Consider the following 14743-nt stretch of genomic DNA (forward strand, 5'->3'; position numbering starts at 1 on the left):
TGTTTCTCCAGCTGAAGTTACACAGCTTCCATTTTTAGATGGGTAAGAAGGACTAGATGGGTGGATGGGACCATAAATTGCAGGAGCCTCTGAAGCACTGACTAGTAAGGAAACTTTGGAGTAGATCGTACAAGTTTAAAGTAGGCACAGCACTCAGCCTTTCAGTGGCAATGAGACACTGAACATAATTCCTTGCCCTTCTCAACATCTAGAACCAACTCAACAGCCCCATACATTTGTTCTCTCAATATGTTTGCTTAAAATTACAGAGGGTAAGCAGAGGGCATTTTCTGAAAGGTTTACACAGGTCTTAGAGATCACAAGCTGCTTGACTGAAGAAATTAACACACTGTAGGGAGTAAATATTCTTTTAGGTTGAGTGTGGAACTGGCAGACAGGACTAGAAACCTGTGCTTGAGGTGGAATTTCCAGTTTTTAGTTAGTATTTGAAATGGTAGATTTATTCCCCTTATGCACCTGCCTTGATTCAAATCTCTTCAATGATAAAGGCTTCCTTCTCTGAACAGTGGCAAATCCTAGCTATTAGTTTCAGGGGCTGGTCGATCCAGCTGGCCCCGCAATCAGTGAGTTACAGTACGCCCCTCCCCATCCCAGACCTTCTTCAATTTGTAGTCCCTGTGAGTCTTGACAGAGTCTCTGCCAAATTGTCCCTTTATGTACCGCCCATAGTCTCAATGGATCCAGGCTCCTCTCCAGGGCTGGGACCTCCATTCCAAGCTTCCTCTTGATTTTACCAGCTCTGCTCCCGCACCAGCTGGGCCCAGTGGACTCAATGATATTGCTCACTGACCTTGTTCGATCCACTCCTATTGGTAGGTCCCATTCTTCGACTGGAGTCTCTATCGTGTTTCTTTCGGATGGTGCGCCATCCCTCCAACCACTTCCATGCCTCTTCTGGAGTTGCGAAGTGCCAGGACTTTCCTTTTGCGGTTACCCTCAGCCCGGCTGGGAAAGCATCATATATTTCAGTTCTCTGGACCACAGTTCTGTTTTTACTGCATGGAAATTATTTCTTTGTCTCTGCACTTGAAGCATAAAGTCTGGGAAGAAACTGACCACTGAGTTTTTGTAGGGAAGGTCACCTTTCACTCTAGCGGTATGGAGTATGACGTCCCTATCACGATTATTGAATATTCTGTCAATTATCAAACGCTGCCGGGTTCCTGATCTGGGAAGAGGCTTTGGCACTCCATAAGCCCTCTCTATGGAGAAGAACGTTGATAGGAGTGGGGGCGGCAGCTTGCTGAAAGATCTTCTAGGAACAGGTCAACGCTTCGGGTACCTCCCACCACCCGTATATTGTTTCTTCAAGCTCACCCCTCCTGGTCTTCAAGCCACTGCCCAGATTTTGTCGCCGGCTGAATTATCCCAGGTATTTATAGCGGTAAAACGTGGGTGGTGTATCTTCCGTCCTGTACAGGTCTTAAGCCTATTTTGTCATGGATAACTAGCCCCAGGGCTGCCTGTCTCATGAGGACCCGGTCTGAAGCTTCTTACCTACGGGGCTGCTTCTGTAGACAGTCGCTTTCTGATCTCAGCCTCCACTCGCGTCTCTATGATCACCTGGCTCCTCCGATGCCGTCACTAGGCCTCGAGCACCGGGGCCCCAGAGCCTCCCCCACTGCCTCTGTGTATCAGCACATCAATATCTAATGCGTCGGTCGTGTGATGGGAGCCGCCGGTCGCCACTCACCTCTATTCCGGCGCTGCTTTTCTGCTCTATTTGCTCGGCCTCACCGGCCCACCAGGTGCCTCAGTCTCAACGTGTTCTGCAATGCCGGTGCAGGTCCAGCTGCGTACACCTCAGGCTCCACCCCCGATCGCAGGGGCTGCTGGTCTTGTTTTCGGGCTCCCGGGCAGTCAGAACCTTAATCTGGGCGCCGAGGAGACTCCTCTTTCGCCGTTGCTCTTTTAACGGGGGGTTAATGCCTCTAGGGACCAGGATAATGCCGAATATTTACGGGCTGGGAAGGGAGCTCTGCTACACTGCGGCCATCTTGGTCCGTGCCAAGCCACGCTCTCGAGCACTGAATATTTAAGATACAAGGTTTACTCTGGATGGATTTAAAATTGCTCGAAGGACAAATTTGAATACTCCCCCAGTCTTGGTTACCTAGTTTTTCCAAAATCCCCACAATTGAGCATAGTCCGATACATCAGGAAACAAGGGCATGAAGTTTACGGCCGCCAAGTGTGCAACAATAGCTTTCTTCCATTAGGAAGCCTTTCATTATGGTTTCTGACCCTTCCATCACAAGGTGGGTTTGGTGGATCATAAAGGAAGCAGGTGTGGACATTTCTGGTTTTGGTGCTTATTCAATCTTTTAGAGAAATGGCTTCCAAGGCCTATTCCTTAGGTGGCCATTTCAAAGCTACTATGATGGCGGCTGATTAATTGTCACAGCCCATTTTCAAAATACCTTTCTTTAAGCATGTGGCAATGGACTCTTTGGTTGTAATCTTTGAAAATATATTCTTAGGCTCAAGAAATGATGCAGAATGTGGATATGACGCCCCTTCCAGAAGGGAAAGGTTTGCTCTCCATAAGGTCTTAAAATGGTTGTCTGGTGAGATACATTAGTTTGAGAAGGAATAGCCACCCACAGAGGACTTCCTCATTACTTTGTTACAGCAATTACATATAGAAATAAAGGTGGGTAAACCTGAATTACTGGGAGGTTTTTCACCAAGGGGTTTTGAGTGGCATCAAATAGTCAACATGAATTCATCCAGGTTAGAAACTTGGTTGCTCTTCCTGCTGTGGTGTACCAGATTACCAGGACGTCATCTAAGTAACTTCACCGTAGTTTCATTTCGCCAAGGTAAAAGTTATTCTCCCAGATGTTTTCTTTATCAAATAAGTTAACAGACAAGCTATGTTCGAATGTACTGTGTTATTGTTAAAGATGGTTCATTCAAATTCAAAATAATTTTTCTTCAAGACTAATTGGACCACTGTCATGGTTAACTCTGTGGGTGCTGTCCAATCCCGTGGGTGCTGTCCAATCCCATGCGCTCTACTCAATTAATTAATGTATTTATTTGTAAAGTTTTATATAGCGCGAACATGACCCACAAGGGTATCGGAGCGCTTTACATTAGAAGAACATAAATGGTTGAGGTGGTATACACGCATTCAAATGTGTCAATTTGTACAAAAGAAATATAAAATATAGGAAAAACAAACAGAGGTTCTGATTCTGCAGGACGTTGTACAATAGACAGTTAATTAACATTAGGGGATTGTGCTAGCAAACATACATATTTTAACTTCTATCGATTCACAGTGGATATAAAATGTATAGATGACCAAGGTGGACCCACAGCCACTAAGCTTTAGACTACATACAATTATTGAGCAAAAAGGGCTGTGATATGAGTCTTAGATACAGTAGACTAATCCAATCCATCTGAGATAGGCAATGGTGATAGGATCTTAAAGATGACTCGGTGACATCCTATAATTAAAACCTAGGACATGAATTTGTTCATTAATTAATAGGTCTCATATGGCTCTTAAACTCCCATCCTGAGGCATGCTGGTATAGAGAGCTTCAACATCCAGCCCAATCAAGAATTCTTCTTCTAGAAGAGGCCAGAGGACTTGAATGGTGGCCCTAGTTCACGGGGAGTTCTTGGTGGACATATAGTGTGGCTGTAGGCCACACTATAGCTGGAAAGGGAAAAGAGCAGACCTCACCTTCCAAAATAAAAAAAGGAAGATCGACAAAATAGGAATAGTGAAGTGGTGAAGAAATAATTTATTATCTGCGGTTCTTCTGTGTTTTGCTTTGCATCAGCCTGTGGTACAAGTAGTAGATGCTGATCTTAAATCTGAGAGGATCTACGCACCTCCACCCATGGTATAGCGACAGGTAGGAGTAAACATGACAATTGCACAAAGATCTACTCTAAAAAAGGAGCTCCTAAAAAAAATCTAAGGGTTCATGTCTGAACACCTAACAGGTGGAAGGAGACATGCGGGACCTGAACGATCCAAATCGAAAAGAAGATAACATCGTCTTCAAAAGCTTCATGAAGCAGTTCTTGCAGGGAATAAAGGTAAAAATGGGGATAGTCTGAAGTAACTTGAAGCAAGGCCTGAATGAGGGGAGGAAAGACCGGGGAGGAACAGGGAAACAGTAAACATTGGAATGCGCGTATAGTGATGCAGACCTAACAAGTCATTATAGTACAAGAAAACCTAGAAATCTGTTTCAGGCAGTGAAAACTGTGCTTCAGGAGACTTTCGAAGGGAGTAGACACCAAGGACGCAAAGAGGGCAAGACCTTGTGGATGTCATACTGGAGAGAGCAATTCCTACTAAGTCAATGTGAGTGATGAATCTGTTGCGGGTATTTGACATGGGAAAATATTCAAAATTGTTAATGGAAAGGATAAAGATTTTAAAAATCAATGGGGATTACTTATAAATCACTTTAGTAAAGATTTTATAGAACTGTAATGCCCCAAATGGAAGTGAGAGCTACATATTCTGCAACATACCAAACTAGACCACTCCTTTCGCATGAGACAGGATACAACTTCTTGTTAACTGAACTGCAAAGGAAGCCAAACTGCTCAGGCACAGGCCATTTCAGATAAAGGGGTTACAAGAGAACTGCTAGTGAATGATAGGCCAAGATATGCAAGATAGCGGTACATGGTTGACCAATGGGGGACAGGCGGGAGAAAAGGGGGGTACATTGAGATTATTATCTGTAAGTTTAAAACACGAATAAAAATGTACTTAATGTAAATTAAATAAGCGCAGCCAATTTGCATAAATTCTAACCCTCCTCAGTTTAAAGTATTCCTTATGATCAGACCAAAATGTTTATTCCTACTGTGCACATTTTCAAACGTCACCCCAAGTCATCAAAACCCTTAAACAAATGAATTCTGCACACAGGGACATGTTTGACACACATTAAATTCAATTATTTCCACTGGGCCATCAGCATTGAATAACGTCAACATTTCAGAGAAATCGGTCAATGAGAATGATTATCAGGCAAACATGGTTGAATACACCGTCTGGTATGCAATCATGTTATTTCCCACCACTCCCCCCAAAAAACTGCTGAGCGACTTTTGCAGAGGAGTAAACACACCACAGGGTTTCTACAAGTCATTCCATTAGTTTATCAATGCATCATGGGTTCTCATGCCATAGGGTATAACTAAAGAAAATATATGCAAAATGCAAAATGAAATAATCAGTAGGTTTTTACAGCTGTTCTTACCTCTCCTGTCTGGGATCCATCTACATGTGACGCAGGGAGTTCGTAACCAGATGGAATCTGATCACTCGGCTGTTGACAGAGTAAAGACACATTACAGACCATAGTGAACTACGCAAGCTTTGTAATCTTAGTCAGATAGCCTTCCTTTGCTTTAAACTTACAAAGCAGTGTCCCCATTCCCCAAGACTCAACCCATCCTTCAATATACAGGAAAGGGAAGACAACAATTGTTGCACAGCACCAAAAGAAACCAATTAGAAAGTCTTGGAACAAATGTTATATGATATATAGTAACCTACTACAAAAGTTAGATTAGTATTCTAGGTGCACTACTAATGAGTCTACTTCTAACATATATTATGTGAGTGGCTGTGTGGATCCATATTTAAGTGGGTGTCGGAGTGGCTGTATGAGTGTCTGAGTGGATGTGTGTGTGTCTGAGTGGGTGTGTGAGTGTCTGAGTGGGTGTGTGAGTAGCTGTGTGGGTGTGTGAGTAGCTGTGTGGGTGTGTGGGTGTGTGAGTGGATGTTGGAGTAGGTGTTTCGTTAAGTGAGTTGGTGTGTGAATGGCTGTGAGAGTGCTTGTATGGATGTGTGAATGGGTATGTAAGTGGTTGTGTGAGTGGATATGTTGAGAGATTGTAAGAGTCAGTGGATGTGTGAGTGGCTGTATGGGTTAATATGTGGTTTGTGAGTACCTAAATGGGTGAGTGTGGCAGTCTGCGTAGCTGTTTGAGTGGCTGAGTGAGTGGCTCCATGGATGAGTGAGTAGTTGTAGGAGTACCTGTATGGGTCTGTGAATGGGTATGGGAGGGGTTGTGTGCACGTGTAAGTGGGTGTATGAGAGGGTGTATGAGAGGTTGTATAGGGTTGTGAGTGGGTGTGTGCGTGCTTCTGTGGATGATGTCATCAGTGATGTTATTTGAGATGTCATCAGTGATGTTACTGAGCAAGTCATGAGTGATGATATGTGAGGTCATAAGCTCAGCTCTCTATAACGGCTGAATTTTAGTTTTGCACAAGTGAAATCTGAGCCGAACTATAACACCCTGGAATCTTTGTTTTTTTCGATGAATTTTGACTTTTTTTAAATTGTACTTCCTAACTGTAACCGTTACCCTTTGAGAGTGGGTATGTGAGTAGCTGTATAGGTAGATGAATGGGTGTGTGAGTCTCTTGAGTGGAGGTGTGTGTGTCTGAGTGGAGGTGTGTCTCAGTGGGTCTGTGAGTGGGTGCGTGAGTCTAAGTGGCTGCATAAATATATGAGTGGGTCGGTCAGTGGGTGCACAGTGGAAAAAAATAAATAAATTAGGGGGCACACAATAGCAGGGCTTTGTGCCAACTCCTCCCATGATAATCGTCCTGTCCAGCTTGCCTGCTGTCCACTACCCGCTGCTGCCTTTGGTTTAGTGCCTCCTCCGCTCGCTTTTCTGCATCTTCTCTTCTCGCTCCTTAACTTAATTTTCCTTTTTCTACTCATTTGACCTTTATTCTGCCTCTTTCTGCACACCTCTGACCTTTATTCTGCCTTTCTGCTCATTCCTGACCTTTACGCTGCTCTTGGTGGTGGTTTCGGACCTTTATTTTGCCTTTTTCTACTAGTTTCTCTCCTTTATTTTGCATCTTTCTGCTTGTTGTTGACCTTTATTTTGCCTCTTTCTGCCCATTTCTCATCTTTATTCTGCCTCTTTCTGCTGGTTTCTCACCTTTGCGCTTTTCCCCGGAACCGGAGCGGGAGCCTCAAGGTCTCCGTGGTCCCAGCCAGCTCCTCGGGAGCCAGCATTGCTAATGCACAGAGTGAGCTGCTGGAAAAACAGCTTCGTCTGTGCAGGAGCAATATGTTTTATCCATTTTCCTGCCCACATGTCTGCAGTCAGGAAAAGAGATAAAACCTCCACTTTGGGCGGGAGCACTTTGACAGTTCCCACCTGCTGGAAACAGAGTGTTTGCTCTTGCTTGGCAGGAGCTTTCAAAACTCCTGCCAAGCTAAAGCAAACAGCTATGTCCCAGGGTAGGCACCAGACAGCCCTGGGAGGTGGCAGTCCCAAGGTCCATGTAGGGCCGATTCGGTGAATTAGTTGTGTTCTCGCCGTCCAAACTGAATTTTCACAATATTTCGGCCTGTGTGTGGGATCTAGAACACATTTTAACTAGAGAAAATGTAATATGGAATATTATTTATTAGGAAAACATGTCTCATCTAAAGGAAATAGTCAGTTAAACCCTATTAGAATCTAAATCAGACATTCGAAAAACCTGCTTTAATTTGCATTCAAATAAGTAAAGAGAAGCACAACATGGCATAGATAGACAACTCTCAATAAACTGGAATTTTCTTGTGTAATAAAAGCAGAGGTTCTGGTGTACTGGATGCCACCATGTGTAAAGCAGGAAATGTTATTTGTGTCGCAATGGTCAAGATTTGAGAAAATAAGTAACCTGCCACTGGCCACCATCAGGGTTGTGGATGATGTTAAGGGGATCTTTTTAACTAGAAAATCAATGCTGCACTCGTCTTATCAAGAGTGTGTGAAGAGTGTGTGAAGAAGAACAGAAACAGAACTTCTTGTGTTCTGCACAAGCCACATTCTAATCCGCAAACACACCCGAACAAAGGCTCTTGTTTAGTCATACAAAACTTATTTTGCCTCTTTTTCAATTATAAGAAGGTCTATGGAGGAAGGGAAGAAATACTTTCAGTGTAGGCTCAAGCAGCCTAAGAACCACTGAGATCAGATATCTTGTCACAGGCTTTGGCTAAAGAGTCTTAAAAATGACAAATGTGTAACTGAGGCACTGTAATGCCTATATTTATTTTTTCGCTGCCCTAATGCTAACTTTGTAAATGTGATGGTAGTCTTCATTAGCAATAGCCTTGAATGGGATTACTCGAATGATCCAGGTTAGTGAATCTGCCAACACTCCAATTTAAGAGAGACCGGGTTTGCCCCAAGTTGGGTTCTTCTTTCCTCAGGAGCTGGATGTCTGTTGGGCATTAATGTTGAATACATTTAGAGTGTATGAAAATACAGGGGGACTATCTACTGATTGAGATTTTACTACTTGAAAACAAGGGAACGGCAGACAATGAACTGGGTGTTGACCTCGAGGGTGACACTGGATAGGCTTATGATGTACTTTGGGGATGACGACAGCAAGCACAGCAACCAGGTTCAAAGAAAACCCTAACGTTGTCTGAGGAGGTCTCAACAATTAAGGAGTCTTAAGCATCAAATCAATATAGCCTTTCACCTTTGTGGGTACTCTACTGATTAACTGCATTTGTCATAAACAACATAGGTATTTCTTAATAAAAAAAATGTGAAAAAGCTCAGCAGTTGAAAAAAACACCTGCTTTTCTTATTGAGAAGAGCTCTACCTTTCTCACTGGAAAAGGTCTGGCTGTTTACAGATGTTGGACTTTATATTACATATGCCAATCATAGCATTACCAAGATTCATAAATCTTCGTAGCAATCCCGGTCTTTTGAGAGCCATATTGAAAGGTGCTGTAGGCAACGAGGTCCAAATGTAAACCATTTCAGAATGTGATCTGACATTTTTATCCAAAGATGTTTGCCACTATGAAGTTGAAAAGCAAGCTGCAGTATTACATTTATTCATGTATTGCAGATGCCACACTTCAGGATCAAAAGAAAATCTGTGTAAATGTCCTTGCTTTTTGTCATACTGTGGATAATGTTGCTAAACACAAGTTTTGTGCACCTCTTTTCTTTGCTAGACCAAAAAAATAAGATCCAGACAATGACTCCATGCCATATAAGAGGAGGTAGTTTAAGCTGCAAAGAAGAGGACACAATATTCATGACCATTAATTTAGAGCAAACCACATGTATGTTCTTTGAGAGTTTCAGATGACAATAACATTAGTCCATCACATATAGAACATATCTACCCGAGACGTACTGGTACATGTAACCCATGGAGCTTTAATGCAACAAACAATACCTGTGTTTTCGAACTGTGATCTGTGCTGGTTTGATCTGCATTGGTCACTTGCTCAACTCCACTACCCTCTGCAGGTTGGTGATCTTCTGGTACTGTAAATGCCAATGAATAGTAAAAATTCTTTCACTTTGGAAGACATTGGAAGAAAACATACAGTAGACAAACCAAAGGGCAGCAGCAAAACAAATTAACCTGCTAGCCTCTAATAGAGGTGCGGTTTATCTATACAAAAACATAGCACTGCATGTTATCAATATATTACATTGACAATGCTGTTGAAAAATAAACACAACTGTCAACCTAAAATATATGACATCATTTACCAAGGTTTGAACTATTTTCTCAAAATACTACATGCATGACTTAATTTAGCTAAATTAAGGAACACCAAAGGTTGAAGGTATCTATTCCACCAAAATAGTTAAGGGTGACAGCTTATCTATACTATGAATAAACAAAAGTTCAAGACCTATAGCTTAAACTTGAAGCACGTTTTCCATATCTGATGAATACAGAGATTTTTCTGTCAAGTACAGAGTATTGTGTAAAAATGTGGACATAGTGGTAGGAATAAAAGACTCTGCTGGCAGGCTGTTTTCCCGCTCACTTCACAAAGAAACACCTCTGTGCCTGCAGTGACGGCCAAGGGTTTGTGTGTCTCTGTACTGGATAGGTTGCATTAGAATGCTTTTACAATGTCTCCATTGAAGGCCATTTTCAGTATTTTAGGTTGAACTCATGCAGGAATGATGGGCTGCAAAGCCAAACTAGGTTCTTGAAGTCTGCTCTATTGCATACTGCTTAAGCCCAATTTAAGCTATATTAAAACCATACTCCTAGCAAATGATTTATTTTTACTCCACCTTCCTTTACAAGGGCTACGGCTTTCACTCTTTTTCTTGAGAACAGAGAGGTAATTCCGTATCTGGCAATCAATTCTTACAAGTAAAGTAAGGGCACTGAGGCTTTAACTTGTCGCTTTAGTAAAGTTACTGTCTCGCCAAAACAAGCAGCCACTCTGCCATTTTTTCTGGCACACACATCTATAGAAAATTATTCAGGTTAAGACTGACAAATCTTTACACATTTCGACTAAAGGAGCTCTGTAGTCAGTTTACCAGGATTACACAAGGTTTCCAGTTCGATCATGCCCTCAACTATGATATTGAAGTGGCGGTATAATAAATTACAAACCATGACTGATTGAATTAAACTGACCTTTACACAGGGCACAAGGTCCATTTGAATTAATCTATTGGTTAATTTGATAATGTAGTCTATTCCATTCTAAAACTTTATTCGGAACAGTTAAAAACAGCCATAAAAGTGCAATACAGTAGATCAACAAATATAAAACAAAAATTGCACTGGTAAGAATAAAAACATGTAATTAACAAACAGCTGCATCTTCTCTTGTATGAACATCTGCATGGAATCATTTTCTTGAGGTGTACTGCACCCCCTTAAAAAGTGCAACATTAAAACAAAGTGCAAACAGATAGCTTAGTAAAATGTTGTGGTCTCTTAATATTCTGTGAAAGAAGAATTGGTTTAAGATGATATCTTCTTAGATGCTTGCAATCATAAAATATAAAGGGCTGTGTGCTTTGCTTAGACCATGGGTACTCACAAACATTGACTCGGGGATCACAAAGTACGGTGTGAAGTGTGACAGAGGGCCACACTGGTACCAGCAGGATGGCGGCAGGGGGACTGGGTGGGTCAGGGATTGGGTAAGGACGTCTAAAAACAATGTTAAATAAATGGGCAAGCATTTATTTGCAGGTTAATAAAAGCCTGCCTGTTTATTTAACATTTGCTTCCTATATATTAGTGCTCAGTAACTGAACAGCAGCTTGGGCTGCTGTTCACCAGCGGGACGCATGTAAAGGTCAAGAGGGCAGCAAGCAGCCCCCCGGGCCATACTTTGAGTATCACTGGCTTATAACAACCCTCGCAGGGTTTAAGGCATCCTATCCAGTGGTCATACCATCATTTCAGGAAAGGCAACCAGGTGAAGTACTGTGCCCAAGTGCAACCTAATCAGAGAAAAACTGTCCTGAATGTTATTCACCCAAGACACGTAATATTGAAATCCAACCAGTAAATCAACCGCCATGTAAGGCAACTGTTGACTTTCTCAGTTCATCACACTTTCTACGGTCCTGCTTATACCGTTTAACCCATTCGGCGCTGATGACAAAGCCAGCTCGTCATGGGCGTTACCTGCGCTACGCGGATGACGAGCTGGCTTTGTCATAAACAAGCCATTTTTTTTTCAGCGCACAGCGGGAAAACGCGGTAGCGCGGTAGGGGTTAAAAGAGGATGCCTTAATTGTACTCGTATCAAGGGATAAGGACCCGTGTGGATCTTGCAAAACAGACATTAGTGTTCTAAAAAGATTCATTTTTATAGGAAAGACAAGGGATATTAAAAACGTGATCCAAAGCAAGACAATCTAAAATAACCTATTTGACAAAACTTGTTGTATCTTTAGACCAGATAGAAAACCAAAGTAATAAGGGTTTTAATAAAAGCATATCTTCCACATATTGCAACCCCACCTATCAGAGAATCAGAGAGGACGCGGAGGCTAGTAGGCAAAGCAAATGCTTTAAAAAGGAATTCTACTCTACCTGAAAGGAGGTACTAGGGGTGTAGCCCCACAGCCCTCCCCCAAATGTAGCAGTAGGCAACCTTCTTGTATTATATATATTGATCATGTAGTCAGTTTGAAATGGTGTTTAGCAGTATCAATGAAGCAGTGTTCAGTGCAGCCTATAAAGGTGCACAAACATGGAATTATTTAGCACGGAAAAAACTGATGCTCAATGACTGGTTAGAATGAAAATAAAATCAATAAACAAAAGGAAGATGGGAGGAATGTTTGCAATAAGTCAAACCACTGACAATCACTTGAGGTAGCATTCCAACCTATCATTCTTTAGCCCACCATGCCACTTCACATTGGATTCAGCCACATGCATATAAATCTGATATTTTGCCAATAGGAAATGTCCAGCCTGAACTGCCAAGTAAGGAATGTCCTCTCAGAGTCTTAACACAAGCAACTCAAGACCGGTTTCACTCTGATTGAGACTCATCAGTAAAGTGCAGCTTTGTTCGAGCGGCACAGTGAGCACGGGACCCACGTCTGGGCATACCCTTTCAAACACAGAAAAGTGATGGGAGGAAGTCTATCCACTGTCAATCGCTCGGGTTAGCATTTCAACCCATTGTTTTATTTCCCGCCATGCTTTCTCAGAAGAACGATAGATTGGAATGCTACCCAGAGCCAGTGATCAGACTTATTGCAAGCATTCCGCTCTTCAACTTTTCTGTAGAAAATAAAAATAAGGCAAAGTCTGAACATTAAGTTATGGCAAAATAGTGATCCTAAATAGCTCAACCGCTTGAGGGAATTATCTTTGGGTCATCAGAACTGTAGCTCATTTAAATTGCATTCTATAGAAATGATTAGAAAGGGTCTGACATGAGGTCTCTGCTACTTATGGTGTCCAAAATGGATACGCTGAAATGCCTGAAAAGCAAATGGCTAGGTGCTGTGAAAATAACGCTTGACTGGAGCTCTATTACTCAGCTGAAAATAGCTTCATCGGAGTGTCACTGCAGCAAGTATTGCGGTCTCCCATATGCCAGAGAATGAGGAAGTAATCACACTTATCTTGGTGACCAAACCAGGCACTAGACCCATAGTATTCTGGAAATTCCTTGTCATCCTGACGAGGACGATAGGACAAGCAGTCTCTTAGTTGGGAAGAGGGCTTATAGCTGAAGTACAAAGATCATGACCTACAATCAGCATTCATAGAGTAGAACTGGCAAAGGTTCTGGTTAACTGGGCATGGACCCAAGAGTGACTTTCAGGCACTCCTATAATCTAGTGGAATGTTGTTACTGGTTTACTGGCAGGAGATGCAGGATAGCTTCTCTGCACTGCAGAATGGTTATTGTTGGAAATGGGATCCCCGGCTGGCCAGGGCTTTCGCCAAAGTCAGTCAGAGACCACCACACCCAAGTCAGGGCAAGGGAGTTACACGCCAAGATAACCCCTACTCACCCTCTAGGTAACGTGGCGCGAGCAGCAAGGCTAAACTTGGAGGCGATGTAAGTTAAGTATTTGCGCACGCACCCCAGCAACAACTCCCAGGGCCCACCACAAAGGAAACTCCACACAAGGTTATATAAAAATAGCCTTTGTATTACACCAAAACACATTAGATAAAACACACACTTTACAATGTGCCAGAGGCACGGGCAGAATTTACAGGGGATATGTACAAGACAGGGCCACCTGGACCACTGTCAGGAATCAGAAGTAGCACTTTCAGAAATAGCACTTAGAATATAAATCACTGTAGCACAAATATCAAAATAGTGTACACAACCAGTAATCACTGGTAACAGGACCTCACTAGCACCACCTGTACTAGGGAGAAAACAACCACCTAAGTATTACAATACCTGTAGGGGTGTAAGAGGAAAACACATGATGCAATGCATAACATTCATTCAGAGGTGTAAAGGCACATGACGCATAAACAATACATTCAGAGGTGCATAGAAAGTACAATTGCGCCAAACTCACGTAAGTCACCACCTGTGACTGTCCCTAGGCCCTCTGGCCTTGTTGGGGCTAGGACGCCCTGTGTCCAAAGTCCAGGGGGGCCTAAACGGAGCAGTTGCCCACAAAGTGCTGGGCAACTGGTGCAGCAAGGTTTGAGCCTTCCAGGGCTTAAAACAACAATGGGGCCAATGTGGGAGCCTCGCTGGGCTCTCAAGAAATAAATTGGCCCCCGAGCCTCTCTTAGGCTCTAGGCACTACTGGGGCGCTTCTCTGTGGGAGTCCCCTCTCTGGGGACTCAAAGGGACAATGTCTGCCAAGAGCCTCGCTGGGCTCTAAATCAACTGATGCCCCCCGGGGCACCTCGAGTCCCTCAGGACTCTAGACACAGAAATGCCCCCAAGAGCCTCTCTCAGGCTCACATACAGGAAATGCCCCCGAGCCTCTCCGGGCTCAACAAACAAATGCCGCCTTTACGAGCCACTCTGGGCTCTAAACACAAAGGCGCGAGGTCGCGCTGCTGAGGGGGCGGGGGGGGGGGGGCGGACACCGACAACGTGTCCCGGCGCCCCTCCCTTCGCTTCTGGCAACACTCACCGGCTCTGGCCTCCAGCGGAGGCGGGTCTCTCCCTCTGGTCCCGGGGCTCTCCTCTCCACTCGGGGAGACTCGGGGACCCGGCCGGCAGCTTCTCTCTTCCCGGCTCGGCTAAGGAGGCGGGACTTCCGGTCGGCCTTTCCTGGGCCGCGCTGGGATTGGCCGGGCCTCTTACCACTTCCGGGTCGCCGCGGGCAGCGCGGCGGCTCGCTTTTAGGCAGGCAGGCGGGCTCCCAGGTGATTCCAATAAATCACGGACGGGGCAATCAGATGCCGGGTGGGCACCGGCCTCCAAGGAAATCCTCAAAACGGGCACAATAAAGCGCT

At 43.7% G+C, this 14743-nt stretch overlaps 1 protein-coding gene across 6 annotated transcripts in view; it reads right to left on the reverse strand.

Annotated features, from left to right (window-relative positions):
• SEC16A (SEC16 homolog A, endoplasmic reticulum export factor) overlaps positions 1–14743 on the reverse strand; it is a 421944-nt gene that overhangs the window by 37529 nt on the left and 369672 nt on the right. For all 6 annotated transcript variants that reach the window (XM_078641918.1, XM_078641921.1, XM_078641919.1 and 3 more), the window contains 2 exons: positions 9236–9327; positions 5268–5336 (listed from right to left, as the gene is read on the reverse strand). In XM_078641918.1, the coding sequence (XP_078498044.1) occupies positions 5268–5336; positions 9236–9327 (161 nt within the window). The remainder of the gene's footprint in view (positions 1–5267; positions 5337–9235; positions 9328–14743) is intronic.

The sequence above is a fragment of the Lissotriton helveticus genome, chromosome 5_1 (genome assembly GCF_964261635.1).
Source record: "Lissotriton helveticus chromosome 5_1, aLisHel1.1, whole genome shotgun sequence".
NCBI classification, from domain to species: Eukaryota; Metazoa; Chordata; class Amphibia; order Caudata; family Salamandridae; genus Lissotriton; species Lissotriton helveticus.